This window comes from Notechis scutatus, chromosome 6, assembly GCF_049901735.1.
Source record: "Notechis scutatus isolate UNSWTSFEM ecotype Mainland chromosome 6, rNotScu1.2, whole genome shotgun sequence".
Classification (NCBI taxonomy): domain Eukaryota; kingdom Metazoa; phylum Chordata; class Lepidosauria; order Squamata; family Elapidae; genus Notechis; species Notechis scutatus.
In genome coordinates this window covers 82,710,963-82,729,039 of record NC_142014.1, presented here as the reverse complement: position 1 = coordinate 82,729,039, position 18,077 = coordinate 82,710,963, and the positions used below count along the sequence as shown (strand labels likewise).

The 18,077-nt window shown below is 46.1% G+C and overlaps 1 protein-coding gene across 1 annotated transcript; it reads right to left on the bottom strand.

Annotated features, from left to right (window-relative positions):
• Positions 1-8,542: 8,542 nt before the first annotated feature.
• On the bottom strand, positions 8,543-17,699 carry LOC113428633 (lithostathine-1-beta-like). Its single transcript, XM_087969011.1, has 6 exons — positions 17,606-17,699; positions 16,625-16,687; positions 13,742-13,851; positions 12,647-12,784; positions 10,016-10,130; positions 8,543-8,784 (listed from the first exon to the last, which is right to left on the bottom strand). Exons 2-6 carry the CDS (start codon positions 16,677-16,679, stop codon positions 8,714-8,716), a joined length of 489 nt encoding a protein of 162 aa, XP_087825137.1. The 5' UTR covers positions 16,680-16,687; positions 17,606-17,699; the 3' UTR covers positions 8,543-8,713.
• Positions 17,700-18,077: the final 378 nt, after the last annotated feature.

Genomic DNA, 18,077 nt, shown 5'->3' with positions numbered 1-18,077 from the left:
AACAAAGAATCCCCTTCCCTTTCCTTACTCAGCAAAGGAATGCAAAACACCTCCTGCCTTCTTCCCTTCGAAGATTCCCCCCCCACCGTTTCATGACAGCCGAAAGAGAAGTAAAAAGCATAGCAACAAATGAGCCATAATTAGGAGCGGAGATATCTTGATAGGTAGGGATGGATATCTCTTGAGGCTGACATTCGGACCCCCTAGAAGAAGGACATTAGTCCCTGTAAGAGAAAAATAATCATGTATTAACATTGGCATACATTCCTAGGGTTTATCAGGGTATTTGGCATAAAACTTTTTAAGCAAATCAGGGGCCCTAATGTCCTTTTCATTAACCCATTCAGCTTGGGAAGGAGGAAAATGTTTCCACGCTACAAGATATTGGACACGACCCCTCCATTTCCTAGAATCTAGAATTTCTTTAATCTCGAAATGTTGTTCCCCTCGATTAACAGGGATGGGTGGATCAGACTGGGTCGGCCGCAAAGTACTGGTATGTTCTGGTTTCAACAAACTAACGTGGAAAACAGGATGAATACGACGAAGAGTCTTTGGTAAAGTCAGTTGAACAGTCACCGGATTTACAATCCTCTCAATGGGAAAAGGTCCCACGTACTTAGGACCCAACTTCTTCGACTTCTGAGTAGTCTGCAAATATCTGGTCGAGAGGAAAACTTTATCGCCCACCTTATACATCATCTGTGGGGCTCGCTTTCTGTCAGCAAATTTCTTATGAGATTGGTGTGCCTCGTCCAGAGCTTTACGAACGACCGGCCAATTTTGTTGAAGCTTAGATATCCAATCGTCCAACGATTGGATAGTGGGGTTTTCTCGAGGCAGTTCAGGTATGGGCACAAAATCTTGTCCCGTGGCTACTTTGAAAGGGGTAAATCCCGTACTACTGTGTACAGAATTATTATACGCCACCTCCGCAAAAGGCAGTAAATCCACCCAATTATCTTGCTGATAGTTTATATAACATCTGAGGTACTGTTCTAACACCCCGTTTGTCCTCTCACAGGCCCCATTAGTTTGGGGATGATGGGCGGAGCTTAGGCTCTGGGCGGAGCCTATCAATTTCAAGAATTCTCTCCAAAAGTTCGAGGTAAATTGGACCCCCGATCAGAAACTACACGCTCAGGAACACCATGCAACCTGTAGACATGTATAATGAACATTCTGGCCAATGATTTCGCTGAAGGAATCTTAGAGCAAGGGATGAAATGAGCTTGTTTGGAAAACAAATCAGTCACTGCCCAAATGACAGTGTGTCCAACACTCTCGGGTAGATCTACTATAAAGTCCATGGAAATTTCCTTCCAAGGTGCCATTGGCCTGGCCACATTCTGCAACAAACCTGGTGGTTTACCAGGCGGCCTTTTCGCTGAAGCACAAACTGGACAGCTCGCCACATAAGTCTCAATGTCCTTTTTCAGCGAAGGCCACCAGAACTGTCGTTTCACCAAATGTAGAGTCTTCACAAATCCAAAATGACCAGCCGCTTTAGAATCATGAGTTTGTTGTAAAACTTGGCTTCTCAGGATTTGGGGTACATACAATTTTGCACCTATCCAGGCTAGACCATTTTGAATAGTGCAATTATTCGCATTTGCTAGGAACCACTCATCTGTTTTCAAAGCCTCTTTAAATCGTTCCATCAGGTCAGTGGACAGATCCCTCTCCTGGTCTCTTTTTGTGCTCTGGTAATTACAGGAGCAGCCAACTGTGTAGTGGACACGATTGGTCTTACCACTTCTTTTCGGATACTGTTGTATTGAGGCATTCTAGACAAAGCATCCGCCATAAAAATTTTCCCCTGGGATATACTTCAACAGAAATTGAATCGCTTGAAAAACTGAGCCCACCTAACCTGCTTAGGAGATAGCTTTCGAGGAGTCTTTAAAGCTTCCAGATTTTTATGATCCGTCCATACCTCAAATGGATGTTTAGCTCCTTCCAAAAATTGTCTCCAGGTTAGAAGAGCCCAACGGACTGCAAAAGCTTCCTTCTCCCAGACGGCCCATCTCCTTTCAGTGTCAGTCAATTTACGGGAGGTATAAGCACACGGCTGTAGTGTCCCCTTCTCGTTTAATTGAAGTAGAACCGCCCCCACCGCCACATCGCTTGCATCAGCTTGGATCACGAAAGGGCATCCATGTCGGGTGTTTCAATACTGGTTCTGCAGCGAAAAGTCTTTTTAGCTTTTCAAATGCGGCTTGGCATTCCATGGACCAGTTCAACGGTTGGCTGGGTTTTGGTTTCGCTTCCCCTTTGTCTTCAGAAGGTTGGTGATGGGCATTGCTATTTTTGCAAAAGACGGGATGAATTGCCGATAGAAGTTGGCAAACCCAAGAAAACTTTGAAGTTGCTTCCGGGTTCTCGGGGGCCCATTCCAATACAGCTCGCACTTTCTCTGGATCCATCTCGATGCCCTCGGGAGAGATACGATATCCCAAGTAGTCGATTTTTTCTTGATGGAACTCACACTTGGACAGTTTGGCGTACAGTTTGGCTGCCCTCAGCTTGTGCAACACCGAGCGTCACGAGTTTCACATGTTCGTCTTTATTCTCCGTGTAGATGAGAATATCATCAAGGTAGACCAGAACCCCTTGTATAGATGTTCGTGAAGCACTTGATTTATCATTTGCATGAAAACAGCGGGCGCCCCTGTAGGCCGAAAGGAAGAACGTTGAACTGGAAGCAACCCATCGGGCAGTTGAACGCAGTCTTCCACTCATCGCCTTTCTTAATTCGGATCCTGTAGTATGCCTCCCTCAAGTCCAACTTTGTGAAAATCTTCCCCTTCGCCAGGTGGGCTATCATGTCCTTCATCAGGGGAGGGGGCATATTCTCCACCGACATGGCATTTAAATTTCTATAGTCCACTACCAGACGTTTTGAGCCATCTTTCTTCTCGCGGAACATTACAGGGGCCGCCACTCGAGGTCTGGCAGGCGTGATGAAGCCACGTTTCAGGTTTTTGTCGATGAACGCTCTCAGTTCTTCCAGCTCCCCGGTGTCATCGGATACAACTTGGTTTCGGGAGCGCTACCCCGTAGAAATTGATGCTGCAATCGGTTGATCGATGGGGAGGGAGCTCGTCAGAGGCTTTTTCACTAAACACTTCTCTTAAGTCCCAGTATTCCTTCGGGATTTTCTCCTCCCCTCCACTCGCTCGACACCTGCGGAAGCTACCTCGGCCGGAACTTGGGGCTTCGGATGGAGCTTCTCCTCCCCTCCAGAGAGTGGGGCTCCTCCCCTTCCGGTGGGCGATCGGTGCGGATGCGTATCCACCCTTCCCTCCAGTTTATGTGGGGTTCCATTTCGAAGCCAAGGTAGTCCCAGTATTAAAGGCTGTTCCATCCCAGGGCCACAATAAAGCACAAAATCTCGCGGTGAGTTCCCATGGTCATTTCTAAGGGTTCCGTTATAAAGCTTGCCGGGCTACCTCCCGCCACAGATCCGTCCAATTGACAGAAAGCTATGGGCGTTTTCAAAGTTCTCAGTCCGATGCCCATGTCTTTAACTACTTTCATGTTAATTACACACCTCGTGCACCCCGAGTCCAACAAGGCCAACATCTCTCCCTCGGTCCCCGATGTAGGGTCCCTTAACTTTATTGGGATGGTCATGGGCCCCTGGGTAGGACTTACCGAGGCGTCATCCTCCGAATCGGTCTCGCCGAGTAAGGTTGGAGGTCCCAGCTCCTCCCCGCCGGAAGGGCGACCTCTACAACCTCCCTCGCCTTCAGTCCGGTCTTGCGGGGCTTGGTTGGGGTTTACCGGGCTTCGTCCCTGGACCCTGCGGCTTTGGTGGGACCAACTTGACTCGGCACTCCGCCATCCGGTGGCCCTCTTTCCCTGCAACGGAAGCAGGCTGTGGTCTTGGCTCTTGCTGCCATCCCTCCTCTTTGGGGAGTGGAGGCCTCTTGGGGGCGTGGGGGTTTAGATTTCTCCAGCCAGGACCCCTTCTGCGTCTGTTTCGAGCCAGATCAATATCCACCTCTTCCGCCAGCAAGTACCACGACTGCAAATCACGTGAATCCTTCCGGGAGATGCACATGTGGTATACATCTTCATTTAAGCCGTCTTTGTAGGTTTCCACCAGGGCCTCTTGGGGCCAGCCTCGGAGACAGGAGACCAACTGCCTGAACTCCTGGGTGTAATCTGCCACCGATCTCCCCCTTGGGTCAAGGTTTTCATTTTGATTCTAGCCCTTCTCTCTGCCAGGGGGTCTTCAAATCTTCTCCTCAATGCAGTCATGAAAACATCGAGGTTTCGCAGTTGGGGGAGTTATCATTGAACAAAGTCACCACCAGTCTGCTGCCATCCCTTCCAGGGTCCTGGTGACACATCTCACTTTGGCTGCTTCAGAAGTGAACTCCCTTTCAAATTCTGCCATGTAGCTTCCCACTTGCACCAGGAAAAACCCCAAGTCTCTGGGATTTCCTCCAAATTTCACATCTAAGGGAGGCAGGGGGCGCCTTCCAGGAAGCACACCTATTGCTGGGGCTCCCAGGCGGTCGCGGGTGGCTGCACCGGCGCAGGTTGGGCTAGGGGGTGGGGTTGGCTTGACTTCTCCGGGCTGACTTCGCTCCCTCTTCCCCTCATACCTTTGAGCCGTGCCGGGCTTTTCAGAAGCATCCATAAGGAATCTGCCGCCTTGATCCAGCCTGCATTCCATCTCCTCCCCTCCTGCCACAGCCGTTCCTTCGCACCTCTTCGTCTTACAGTGATTCTGGGAGGAGGGGGTCGTCCCGATCTCTCCAACCAACCCCAACGACCATCTGGGCATCTCAGCTGGGGTTTCTTCCAGAGTCAGGTCGGCCAGTAAATCAGCAGCCGGCATCTCTGGCAGCAATAAAGGCTGCCCCCCACAGCGCCCTGGTCCTCTTCATCGCTGGCTGAAGACGACATGAGAGGAAGCCCCTCGGAAGAAAAGTTGCTGTTTTCTCCGGGTGGGTTGATGTATTTTGAGTTTCGGAATAATGTCAGACTGTGCTCCTTCTAGATCCCAAGAAAGAAATACTCAAACTCCATGGTGTAGAGCAGAATTTATCTTTTACTGGAAAATGAATGGTAGCAAACAGAATCAATTCGAAACTAAAATATTGGCGGGTAAAATGCATATACAAAGGGATAGAATTGCTCCCCCTCCAGAGATCAAATGATTCTTCCAATTAAAACTTCTGAATAGGATCATGTGGTCATCTCTAGGTGATGATGAGGCTACTGTCAGTGACCTTGACATATTTTGATAAAAGTTCGCAGTTGCGCATATAAGAGGACAGAGGTTAGTGAGAAATGGAAAGTTACAACAAAGAATCCCCTTCCCTTTCCTTACTCAGCAAAGGAATGCAAAACACCTCCTGCCTTCTTCCCTTCGAAGATTCCCCCTCCCACCGTTTCATGACAGCCGAAGAGAAGTAAAAAGCATAGCAACAAATGAGCCATAATTAGGAGCGGAGATATCTTGATAGGTAGGGATGGATATCTCTTGAGGCTGACACACTCATCTCTTTGTTTCTGGTACCTAGCTGGTGGCTGCAATTGCGGTGGTTTCTTTCCAGATTTGCAGACCCTAGCTATACGGCCCTTTCGCTGGCAGTTTAAACAAATAGCATTTCTAAACCGACAGGCAGTTCTTAAATGATCACCCCCACAACTCAAGCAAATTAGCTGCGCTGGAGGAAACTGTTGAGGTTGTTTCCTGGGTTCCAGCTTCTTTGCTGTTGCAGTTGCTGGCGATTGGTGAGGCGATTAATGTTTTCACCATAGTCCCAAAACTCATCAGGGGTAAATTCTTCAAAATGTACAGTAGCATTTGGCTTTGCCACCAGACTGCTAGTTGCGCCTTGGATCTCAGCCGCAGAGAGATTGGACATCTCTGTGGCTTGAGCCTCTTCTATGGCCATTTTTAATGTGAGGTCACCCTTTGCCAACAAGTGTCTTTGGAGTCTGAGTTCTCTCACCCCACAAACCAGCTGATCAAGCAGCATGTCATCAAGTTCTTTGAAACCGCATTGTAACACTGCTGTTCAGAGCGCAGCCATATACATACTAATGGTCTCCCCTTCTGCTTGTGTTCGCTGTCTAAAGGCATGTCGTCTTGTGATTTGGGAAGGCTTGGGGGCGTAATGGTTACTAAGGATTTCCTGGAGGGCTTCCCAGGAAACCTCTTTCACAGATTGTGGCGCCAATAAAGCAGTGGCAGTGTCGAAGACAGCTGCCCCATAGAAACTTAGAAAATAAGCTTTTTTTCTGTGATTTGGAATGTCCACCAAGTCAGCAGCATCTAAAAAACACTCTAATCTATTAATGTAAGAATACCATGTCTCTGTTGTAGGATGGAAACACGGGAATGATGGAGGGGAAGACATCTCATCAGCCTGCTGAGGTAACTGAACAGTGTGCATCGAATTCTTCAGGGATCTTGTAAGCCTTTATCGCATCGATCCCATCCTCGTCGCCAGTTTTGTGAAGGTAAAGACGATGTCCACGATCTCGAAAGATAACCTTTTATTAACTATCAAACATTTACTGTAACTCTTAACGGTTAACGGGTTGCTGCGGTAGCTGCTGAATGTGCGGAACGGCTGACAGGAATGAGCAACAGCTGATGCGGTCTGACAGCTCCCTTTATATGGTTCGCTGTCAGATGGCTCAGCCAATGAGAACAAACTTCAGTTCCCGCTCAGCTCTGCTGATCATAACAGTTATCCTGACAAATTCTTCTGCAGGCTTGTAGTGTAGCTCTTCTTTGACCCCCCAGATCTGAATTCTGCTCCAAGGAACCCAGTTATTCAATGGGACAATCAACTAGAACAGGGGTCCCCAAACTTGGCAACTTTAAGACTTGTGGATTTCAACTCCCAGAATTCTCCAGCCAGATGGCTGGAGAATTCTGGGAGTTGAAGTCCACAAAGCTGCCAAGTTTGGAGACCTCTGAACTAGAACATCAAGACAGGCGGGAATAATGGTCTTTCCTTGGACTTTTGAGAAGCCTTGGAAGTTCCAAAGCTGGACAACTAAACCCGGCTAAAGACTTCCTCTCATTGGACATCCCATCCTAGTTACTTTCATATGCTTTGGGTGATTGTCCCAAGCCAGATCATGGCCATGATCTTCACCTCATCTGAATCAAAGTCTAAGAATGAAGACCAACATCTTAATGACTTTATAGATAAAGTCTTTGTGGTAGAAGCAAGATAACCTGACATGTTTTATCTCTGGGCAAACCCGAGAGGACCTCATGAGGTCAGTCACCAGACAGAATGGCTTGTAGAAAAGTATAGTGCAGTGTTAAGATGCCATGATCCAGAAATATGTAAATTGTACAGCCTAACTCCAGAGGGTTGGTTGATTGATTGTGTGCCTTCAACATTTAGCAATGAGATGGATCTTCTCCTTGATGATGTTTCCCCACCCAGATCCTCCACGTCTTCCAATATTGTACTCTCTGCCAATACAACCGAGTCCATCCACTTGGTTGCTCTTCATGCTCTTCTCTCTCCTTCTACCCTCCCCAGAATTAAAGCCTTGCCTGCAGAGGTAGATTTTTGCATAATGTCTACAAAGTAGAAAAGTAATTTGACCCTGGACCCCAACGCCTCATTGCATATAGCACTGTGATGTATCCCAGCCTTGGGGATTCCCTTTGGACCTTGGCCTCTGATCCAAGAGCCCTGGCAGCTGATCTGTCTCCAGTGGGTAGAGGGAAAGTAGCACCCCTGCTCTGCAGCTCAAACACCCTGGAAGAGACACTCATGGCTTTCCCTCCTTTGGAAGAGCTTCAGAGCTCCCGCTGCCTTAAGAAAGTTCAAAACATCCTCCAAGATCCATCCCATCCTGGGAACCCATTTTTTTTTTAACTATTATCATCTGGCAGACGGTACAGGAGAATAAAAACAAGGACAAAAAGGCTGAAAAAAAACAGCTTCTATCCCAGGGCAGGAGCTCTGTCGAATTCTACTGTATGGTGCAATATTAAGGCAATATCAGGGGTTTTCCATTCAACTGCATAGAACGTGAAGGATGCGTGTTTGTGTTTATTTTCATAGCCATAAATTGTACACTGAAGATGGCATTTAATTTTGTTGCACGAGGTGCAATGACAATAAAGTAAACTAAACGACTTCTGGCTCCCTACAGGAGGTGCCAATGAACCAGAAGACAAGCATCATGAATGCATTTCTTTCTTCCAGCTTTTGCTGGTTAATGTTTGTGGTCTGGTTGGGTTCAGCAATTCTCCAGCTACCCACCCTGCATGGATTCTTTTTTCTCTGGGGGCACATTATTTCCACAAATCCATATTTCTCCTCTCATTAATTTCATGTTTCCCCTCTGGGAAAAAAGGTGGGAGAGAAGGACCCCAGGAAAGGAGCCGATAAGGTTGCATTGGGTGTTTTGTGGCCAGAAAATCAACTGCAGATACAACCCCCTCTTCCCCCTGGAACTTATTCAGGAGGAGCCCTGGGCCTCCTGAGAGAGAAACGCCAAACTCAAAACGAAGGCAGAGCAATAGACTTTTATTATCAAGGGAGGGCCACGTTCTTCAGAAAGAGAGGAAGAGAAGCAAGGAACCAACTACTTGGCATTCAGTTGGCCTTTGTGGAAAAGAGGTTTTGCACATGGAGAAGGTGGAACCAAAAGATCTCAGCTCAGGTTTCCAATCAATGGGGAGCCCTCTAACTCCATCTTCAGACTCGGCTTAAGAGGGCTTCCATTTGCAGAGAAAAGGAAATTTGCTGCTACAGTCCTGCTCAGACCAACTCAGGCGCCCTGAAAGAAAGGAACATGGGTGGTGCATCAGCCTTTAGAGCCTGATGTGGCATAGGATTGGGCCACTAGCAGACTATCTTTTCTCAAATACTTCTGCCTGTCCACTCATGTGGGGTGTCATGCACAAATAGCTCCAATCCACAAGAATCTAGTCAACTAACGGCCAAAGCCAAATTGGCACTAAGTAAGGCTCAACAGACTTCAAGGGGACTGGAGTTGGGTCTCTGGCGGCAACGCAAAGACTTCAAACAGATGACAAGTTTAACTCCGCCTTCCAGCTCAGCCTGCTGCTCTCCTACAGGTGGGGTGTCATACTGCAGCTCCCCTCATCTACGCATTGCCTTCTGGTGGGATCTAGGAAAGGTCCATGTTCGGTGGCTGCCTCCCTGTTCTAGAACAATCTTCCTGCTGAGCTACAACACACTCGACTCTTTCATAAAGGCAGTTAAGACTTGGCCCTTCCCTCCAGCATTTGGGTCTCTGCTTGGGGGGTTCTGGGAGCTGAGAACCAGATATTATAAGCTGAGCCATCTCTCTCACAAAGGAGTTAAGATTTGGGTCTCCACTTGGGGGATTCTGGGAGCTGAAAGCCACACTTCTTAAAGTTGCCCATCTTGAAAAACACTGCATTAATCTATTCTATTCAGATTGCTGTTTTGCACACCTGGCTTACTTTTTAAAATGAAATACAGTCCATGTTTTAGGTTGTATGTTTATTTTTGGTGCTGTGTGCCACCCAGAGTCCCCTTGATTGAGCTGGGTGGCCATGGAAATATCCATGTCTGAAATGAAATCAGGCATCCACAAACCTCTCCAGCTTTGAGAGTGAATGAGGAATAGCAGAAAGAAGCAGTTAGACGAGCTTGCCTCTGCGACAAATGCTGAGATGATGAACTACCATTTTCTGAGACTCTGGAAATGTCTAACTTTTGCCTGTTAAGGTTTTCCAATAAATACTTTAAATCAGCCACTTTCCAAAAATAATCCTTCAATTTGAGCATTATTCCCACAATCTGTATGGATCTCTCCTTTCCCTCCCCCTCCCTCCCCTTCCCTGTCTTCCCTCCCCTTTTTTCCTTTCCTTTTTGTCCTTCCTTTCCCTTTCTCTTCCCTTCCCTTTCTCTTCCCTTCCCTTCCTGTTTTCCTTCTCTTCCCCTCCCCTCCCTTGCTTTGCTGGAATTACAGATGCAAATTCCAACCACCCTAAGGAATTATGGTTTTTCATACTGACCATATACAGGAGAGAAGGCAGCGCAATGTTCATTGTAAGACTCCACTAGAGATGGTGCCGAGTTGAACTTTCTGTACTTGGATCGTGATCCATCAGTCCAGCGCCATGCACTAGCCTGTGCCATGCGGAATAAAGCATTTTGAAGTGGGTGAGTGGGGGACACGGGGGGGGGGGGGGGGGGAGAGATAGAGAATTTTAAATTCCAATTCTGAATTCAGCTCAAATTAATTCAAAGGGGGAAGTCCTGTTAAATAGGTTTTTGTGCAAGCAGGCCCCTCACGCCCATGACAGAGACTCAGTGAGGCTCTTGGGATGCATGAAGCGGTAGATAAGTCCAAGCGCTGTTGTTACCGGCCTTGCTGTGCCCAGAATCCAAGGTCCCCTGAGCCTTTGAGTCATGACAAGGAAGCATCATCAGTGCTAGGAGGGAGTGTGGGGGGAGGAGGAGGAGGGGAGGGGGAGGAGGAGGAGGGAGGGGAGAGGAGGAGGAGGAGGAGGAGGAGGAGGAGGAGGAAGGACGACTGTGGGGTCCTTGGTGCTCTCTGAGCCTGGAGTTTTTCTTGCAGGCCTTTCATGACCCAACTAGCAAACATCATCAGTGCTAGGAGGGAGTGGGGTTTTCTGACTTTACAATCAAGAAATAAACAATACCCCAATCCAGGAACTCCCACCTCAGACAAACAAAGTAAAGAACAGCCTAATCACGGAGCCACCAAGCCCACTCCCACCAGCACAGGCAGGGCCATAGAGCAACCCCCCCCTCCCTTCTAGCACTGAAGTTATTACCTAGTTGGGTCATGAAACTTTTGCAAGAAAGCAAAGAGAGAGGGCGGAGGGAGAGAGGGAGGGAGGGAGAGGGAGAAAGAGGGAGGGAGAGGGAAAGGGAGAGGGAGAGAGACGGAGAAGGAGAAGGGGAGAGAGAGGGGGGAGGAAGGGAAGGAGAGGGAGAGGATCAAGGACCCCATAGAACAGTTACTTCCCTTTTGGGGGGGGGATTTTACTCCTGTGGATGTAACCTAAAATCACATTTGTCCTTTTTTTGCAGCCGCATCCCATCCAGGAGGTTTCCTTCATGTGACTCTGGTGCTTTTAGTTTTTACTTCCTAAGAAAAGAACTTTGCATTTCCAACTGTTGCATTCAGACCGTTTGTCTAACTCTCCAGTTCCTTTGAGTGCGAGCTCTGTCTTTAGGGCTGCCTTTCTGGTCATTTTAAGGTGTGTGGACTTCAACTCCCCAAATTCTACAACCTCTGGGGAAATTTGAGAGTTGAAGTCCAGGGCTCTTAAAAGGGGTAAGGCTGAGAAACCCCACTCTACGGTCTCATCTTTGGGGCAAACTCTGGGAGAGAGTGGAGGACGGGGGTGGGGGAGGATTGGCATGCTGTGGTCTGCGGGGTGGCCAAGAGTTGGGCATGACTTAGCAACCGAACAAGAGCAACAAGGTTATTGTCCATGCCAGTTTAACACTCGCGCCACTTCTTCATTCAAAGCAACGATGGAAATATAGACAAGCCAAAGATCCGGGATTAATTACTGCGGTGTCCAGTTCTGGCGATTGTGTTTCAGGAAGGGCCTCGACAAATTGAAGAGTCTCCAGAGCAATCAAGATGAAAAGGAGGCTTAGAAAGAAAACTTGGGGAGAACTTTGGGTTGCAAACATGACATGGGTTTGTCTCGGAGAAGAGAAAGTTGTGGTGAGATATGGTACCTTCAAAGAGCAGGAGACCAAAATAAAGGATCTCCAGATCTCTTCCAATTGCACATGATTGGGAATCTAATTGTCAAGATAAGGATGAGTTTCCCTTAATTCTCAAGATGCCGTGAGACACAATGAGCTTGGGGATTGGCCGTCAACTGGAGTCTTGTCTGCTTTCAAAGGCTGTGCTGAAATCAGGATATAGGACGTCTGCTGCATGACCATAATCGACTAAACTATCTGAGGAAACAGTAGGATGGAGATAATTGGGCAGGATTTATACCTGACAGTTATGACATTGTGATTGATCTCTTTGTCATCTCCTCAAGAATCTCCCCAGGTATCAATGTCAGACTGTCTACAGCTGCATTTTTGCCTCCCCCCCTTTGAAGACAGGGACGTATTTTCTCCTCCTCCAAGCCAACTGGCACTTCCACCCCTCTCCAGGATTTCTCAAGGACGATTCACAAAAGTTCATCCCAACCATCAACTAAAACCTGAGGACTTGAAGGTGTTTCCTGACCATGTTTCTATCCATTTCAGCTTCCAACCCCGCCCCTCCCTCCTACTCTTTGTACTTCCATGGTAGAAAACGTGGTTTTCATATCGAAAAACACTGAGCTGATTTAGATCAACTTGGAATAAATCCTATTAGCTATTAAAAAGGATCCTGCAGGGAGAAATCCCTCCCTGACTATAGATCTGCTTCTTTGTGATCTGAAGGGGAATTTGGCTGCTGGCTTTGGGGTCCTTTGTCCTTGCGTCCCCTTGGGTCAGGAGCAGCAGTGGGTTGGTGTTGTATCTGAACTGACATCAGGGAATGGAGACGGAAGATGGTTGATGGGCTGTTCAAGGACGACATAAATCACTACTCAAGAAATATCCGTATGGAAACATCTGCTACTTGCTCAGAGACAGGAGGACCGAGTACTCACCAGATTCTCTCGTTGGAGCCCAATCCAGACGTGGTTATTCTCTGTATTTTCTTTATTGATATAGGCACCAACGGTTTCTGCCTGCTTGTCTCTTGTGAAAGATACTAAATGACCTCTCCATTTGTACTGACACTCTTCCTGCAGAGAAGAACCAAAACTATCTTAGCGCCAACAAACCATGTTGTCCATTGCAGGTCTGCTACAATCCATACCTCCCAACCCAGGAATTTTGCAGTTTAGTCAGACAAGGTCCTCTCAGCTATGTCCTGCAGTAGAAGTTCTTCTAAGAGGAGCTGCAAATGTGAGCATGACTTTCTTGCCCAACAAGGAAAAATGAAGAAAATATATATATATTGGGGAAGATGACTCTCACACTTATGAGTGAGGTGTGAAAGTGGTGTCAGAAGTGGGATATCCGTAAAAAACTGGGACATGCAAACAAGGTGGGGGGAGAGAGAAGAGGGAAGGAGGTGTGTGTTTGTGTGTGGAAACACAACACTCTGAGAGACAAGGGGTCACTCTGAAGCAACATGGCTTGAATTTTTGAAGGCCCTCATTTAACAACCACAATTGGGGCTGGCAATTCAGTCATTTAGCCAAACAATTGCTAAGTAAATGGCAACTGTCATAAATGTGAGGATTGGCCCTAAAGATACCTTTCCATCACTGTCATAACTGTGAATGGTTGCTAAGGGGGGGGGCACCTGTTAACCCTGTGATTGTTGGCCTTGTTCCCACAACATGGACAAGGCAATAGCCGAGTTGCACAACCTGTTGAATCACACAATATTCAATCCCCTTTAAATGAAGCAGTTGGATATCTCATTCGAGTTTTACTTCCTTTGACAAATTTCACTCAGATATTGAAGTAGAGCCAACCCGTTAATCCCGCTTAACTAACAGGAATTCAACAGAATTATTAAAATATTTTATTTTACTCTTTCTTGAAGATTTTTATCCTTTTTTTAAAAAAGGGAAAATCATACAGCAGGTGCTCTTCATTTTAAAAAAATGACACGAACTTTTGGGCCTTGTGAAGTTGGGCCAGATTAAGGGAATTCTTCCCGCTCAGGTGAGGTACCTCAGGATAGTTACCTCAGCTTCTTGAAAGGTGGCCATATCTTCATAGAACTTGTAGCAATACCACTGGCTTCTGTCTCTATTGGCAAAGGTGCCAGAAGGACAGACACTCCGAGCATGTGGACCTGCTTGGAAAAGAGAATAAAAATGGACTTTTTCCTCATGGAGGTTAACAAGGTTGAGAAATCCTTGAGCAAAAGAGATGTTTATAACGACTTGATAAACATTCCTGAGAAGAAAAAGCTTTTATTCCATGAAGATAAGCTGGAAGGAGGGACTTAAACTGAATGAGTCAATTGGAATTAGGATGGATTTTTATCAGTCTCATATTTGTAATTGAAAAAGTCATAATGTAAAGTGGGTTTGAAATATATTTGGTTTCCTTTATATTTAATGCTTAAGTAACTTTTAAAGCTTGTAAAATATTACTGAAAGTCTATTAAAAAGTATCTATGTTAAGAGAAACCTAAAGAAAAAGATGTATTAGCTTAAAGAAAAGTTTAGAGTTTTAATATGGATAAAAAATATTTTCCCTTTAAGGTTAAAATATCTAAATGAATACAGTGAATTTCATTAATATAAATGATAGTTTATAAAGATTATTAAGTGCAAATAGAAATATATATTATTCCCACAGCAAGGAAGATAAAGCAGAAATGGTTAAATTGACTGCTTTATTCAAATAAGAGAATACATTTGTTTTTATTTGGATATCACTTCTGGATTTTGTGCTTGTGATGAAAAATATATATGAAACTTTGACTTTGATTTTGATTTTGCCGATTTGATAGATTTGTTGTTATAAGAAAGAGGCTGATAAGAAATGAACGGACCATCAAATGTTCAAAATATGAGACCTTGTATATCTCTCCACTAAATATCTAAATTTGGGGCTGCCATCTAAGAAACTGGGTCCTAAATATATTGGTCCATTTCCAGTGATTAAGATAATCAATCCTGTCACAATACAATTGAAATTACCATCACGATTTAGATGAATGCACCCGGTTTTCCATATTGGCCTCATTAAACCAACAGACATGGCAAATTCTGACACCCAATCTGATCCTCCAGGTCCTGTTCAAGATGATCAATATGAGATTCGTGAAATACTTGATTCCTGTAGACATAGGGGAACTTTGCAATACTTGGTTCGTTGGAAAGGGTATCCCCTGTCGGAGGATTGTGGTAGGCATCATGGGTGGTCTATTCGGAGGTGCACGACCCTTGGCTATGCCGACAGTTTCACCTAAAGTATCCTGCCAAGGAAGGGGGAGACAATGCATAGGGTTTCATCTGTTCATTCTCTTTTTCTAGGTGGATCTCTGGTAGAGGGGGCAGCCTGTCAGGCTCCGTTAGGGATGATAGATGATCTGAGCCCATCAGCCCATTTGCAGGAGTAGCCATCCCACCCTGCCGATGATAGAGGCTTCTGAGGAATTGCAACAGCTGCAGCATCGGAGAATTATAATGTGTGAAGGGATCCTCCGTCGTCCTGTAACTTGAAGGGAAACTCCTATCTGTGTTTGATGGATTGTTGGACGTTAATTAGGTGATTCTGCCAAAGCCCAACTGAAAGAGATAACAGCCGGTGCAGCTGTTGAATCAACTGGGCTGAAGAAACGGGCGATTTGCAATGAGATAGGAAGCATGAGTGATGGATAGGTGATAGGGAAGGAAATAGCGGACTTATTAAGTGAACCGGATGATCGGAATAAAGGGTGATTAAGGGAATAATTAGGGGCGTGGATAGGAGATAGAAGCATTTAGGTGGGTGTCTTTCTACCTTTAAATAACACTGTCAGGCAGAAGCTTCCAGTCCTAACCTAGATCGGTTGGGATTCCATTCCTGTCGGATGGAAAATTTGTTGTTTGACGTTAAAACCCTTGAAACCTGCTTTCTGCCCTGCATGGTGGTTTGTGGCTTGTGTGCAAATCTACAAGTTTTCAAAGACTGGCTGAGAGTTGCCTTCACGATGAACCAGTGCATTGTATTACGTCCATGATGTACACTTGTTTGCATTTGATTTCTAATTTCCGACTGACCTCACGTGGGCCAGACAGAGAGAGTCAAAAGGCCAGTTGTGACCCAGGGGATGTAAAACGGCCCAGGTCCTGTTTAGTGGAAGTATGCCAGCCTCACCCTGTAGATACCAGTATCTGGTGTCCATATAATGAGACACGGAGGCCTTCTGGATTAGATTAACAGAGTTGAAAGGGACATTGTAGGTCATCTAGTCCAATATGCCCCCTGCCCAAGCAGGAAACCCTGAAGCATTTCCGACAGAAGGCAGCCCAGTCTCTCCTTGAAGGCTTCCAGTGAGGAAGCACCCACAACTTCCGAAGCACCCACAATTTTCCGAAGGAAATTTCTCCTTGTTTCCAGGTTAAATCTCTCCTTGTTCAGTTTCCATCCATTATTCCTTGTCTGGCCTACAGGCGCTTTAGAAAATAGCTTGAGCCCCTCCTCTCTGGGGCAGCCCCGCAAATATTGGAAGACTGCTATGATGTTTTCCCTGGTCCTTCTCTTCCCTAGACTAGTCATGCCTGTTCATCGTATGTTTGAACCTCCAGTCCCCTCATCACCCTAGTTGCTCTTCTCTGCTCTGTTTCTAGAGGCTCAACATCTTTTTAATAGTGTGGGGACCAAAATTGGATGCAGTACTCTAGGTGTGGTCTTACTAAGGCTTTATAGAGTGGTATTAGTACCTCCCTTGATCTTGAGGAACTCCATCTCTCCATGCCTTTCTGGATTCATCTAGATGAATCAGAGCTAGAAGCATTAAGCATTAATCCCCCATTAAGAATAAAACATTAAAATAAGCCAAGGACTAGATAGATGGCGACCCATGGGATATATCAACATGGGATGTATCAACTTTGCTGGCAACAGCTCACCTGCCCAGGCAAGGCTGCCCAAGAGGCCAAAGATGAAGCAAGTGATGAGAAGCATCTCCAAACCTGAGGAGGGAAACAGAAGTTGAGAAGAACCTTGAATGTCCTCCAACCACACCAGGTCATCCCCTTTTTCGGGTGTCCCTCCCCCAGAAGGAAGAACCCAGCACTCGTCTCAACCATGAATCCCACCTGTTCGTCTCTGGATTGCAGCCCCCTCCCCAAATACTACCCTGAGCAATGGGTAGAGACCCCGGTCTTCCAGGAATCACAGCCTGTAATTCTCCAAATGTGGATTCTGAGCTTCTGGCTCTCGTGGTTGGTTCCTCCCTCTGTGACCATTAAGATCTGGGCCACAGCAGGTGCGATCCAGGATGTAAGGAGGGTGTAAAGTCAGAGCAGGCCACCTCAGAGAAGAATTTGGAGAAGGGACCCTTAGCTAATCCTCAAGCCCAATGAACTCAACACCTAAATGGAAGGGATTGAAGTTTTAAGCCCCCCACAATCTTGATTTTCCTCTTCCGTATCTCTTCATCTCTTCTATGGACAAGAAAAGCAATTCCCTCCCCCCTTCCTTTTAATCCTGTGAACTGGCTGCCAAAAATGGACAAAGAAATATCAGAAACACAGACAATGCAAACCATCCATCTCTTATGAGAGGCACAGGACTTTCCTGGGCTTTATAACACAAGGTGTTCTGATGCCTCATCGGTCAAATAAATCATCTATCATATCTCCCCGCCCCCCACAGGAGTTCTTGCAAAGGAGGTTGAAAGATTTCAAGCTGCTGAGAATTTTTTTTAAAGAAGAGTGGGTGCCTTTATAAAATAAGACAGAAAAAAGAAAGAAATCAAAGAAAAATAAAAAAGTGGGAAAAAGCAAAAAGTTAAAGAAAAAAAAGAAAAGGAAAAAAATGCTAAGAAGTAGCTTTCTTCACAGCAGTTATGCGTACAAATATGTTGTCATCTCTTTCAGGAAAGGTACCTTAAAGTTCTTTCTATAATCTATGGCTCTCACCTTCAATGGGGGATCCAATCGGAAGGCGAAATCTTCTAAATCACCCAGGTCTCTTTTCCAGCTTATATACCTGAACTCACAGGATCACACCCTATAGGGCAAGAAAAGGTGATGCAAAGCAGGTGATCCAGAAAGCATGTACACACTCCCTCCCTCCTCCCCTCCCCTCACTGTGTTTTCTTCCTGACTCCCCCTAGAAACAGGCAACACCAAACTCAACTCAAAACAAATCAATAATAATTCAAGAAAGGCCAATACTTGTGAGTGAAGATCACTGATACACTCTTGGTTTTGCAACTGGGACACTGCAACAGGTTCTGCCAGATCCTTCTTCTCTTCCTTCTCCTTTTTCTCCTTCTTCTTTTTCTCCTTCTTCTCCTTCTTCTCCTTCTTCTCCTTCTCCTTCTCCTCCTCCTTCTTCTCTTTCTCTTCCTTCTCC

What these genes read in the sequence shown, in the direction of transcription:
- LOC113428633 (XM_087969011.1), bottom strand. Translation starts at nt 16,679, where the DNA reads ATGCTTCTCATCACTTGCTTCATCTTTGGCCTCTTGGGCAGCCTTGCC. An exon ending in GGGCAGCCTTGCCTGGGCAG is followed by an intron (nt 13,852 to 16,624) that starts GTGAGCTGTTGC and finishes TTTTCCAAGCAG; the next exon opens with GTCCACATGCTCGGAGTGTC. An exon ending in GGCTCCAACGAGAGAATCTG is followed by an intron (nt 10,131 to 12,646) that starts GTGAGTACTCGG and finishes CGCATGGCACAG; the next exon opens with GCTAGTGCATGGCGCTGGAC.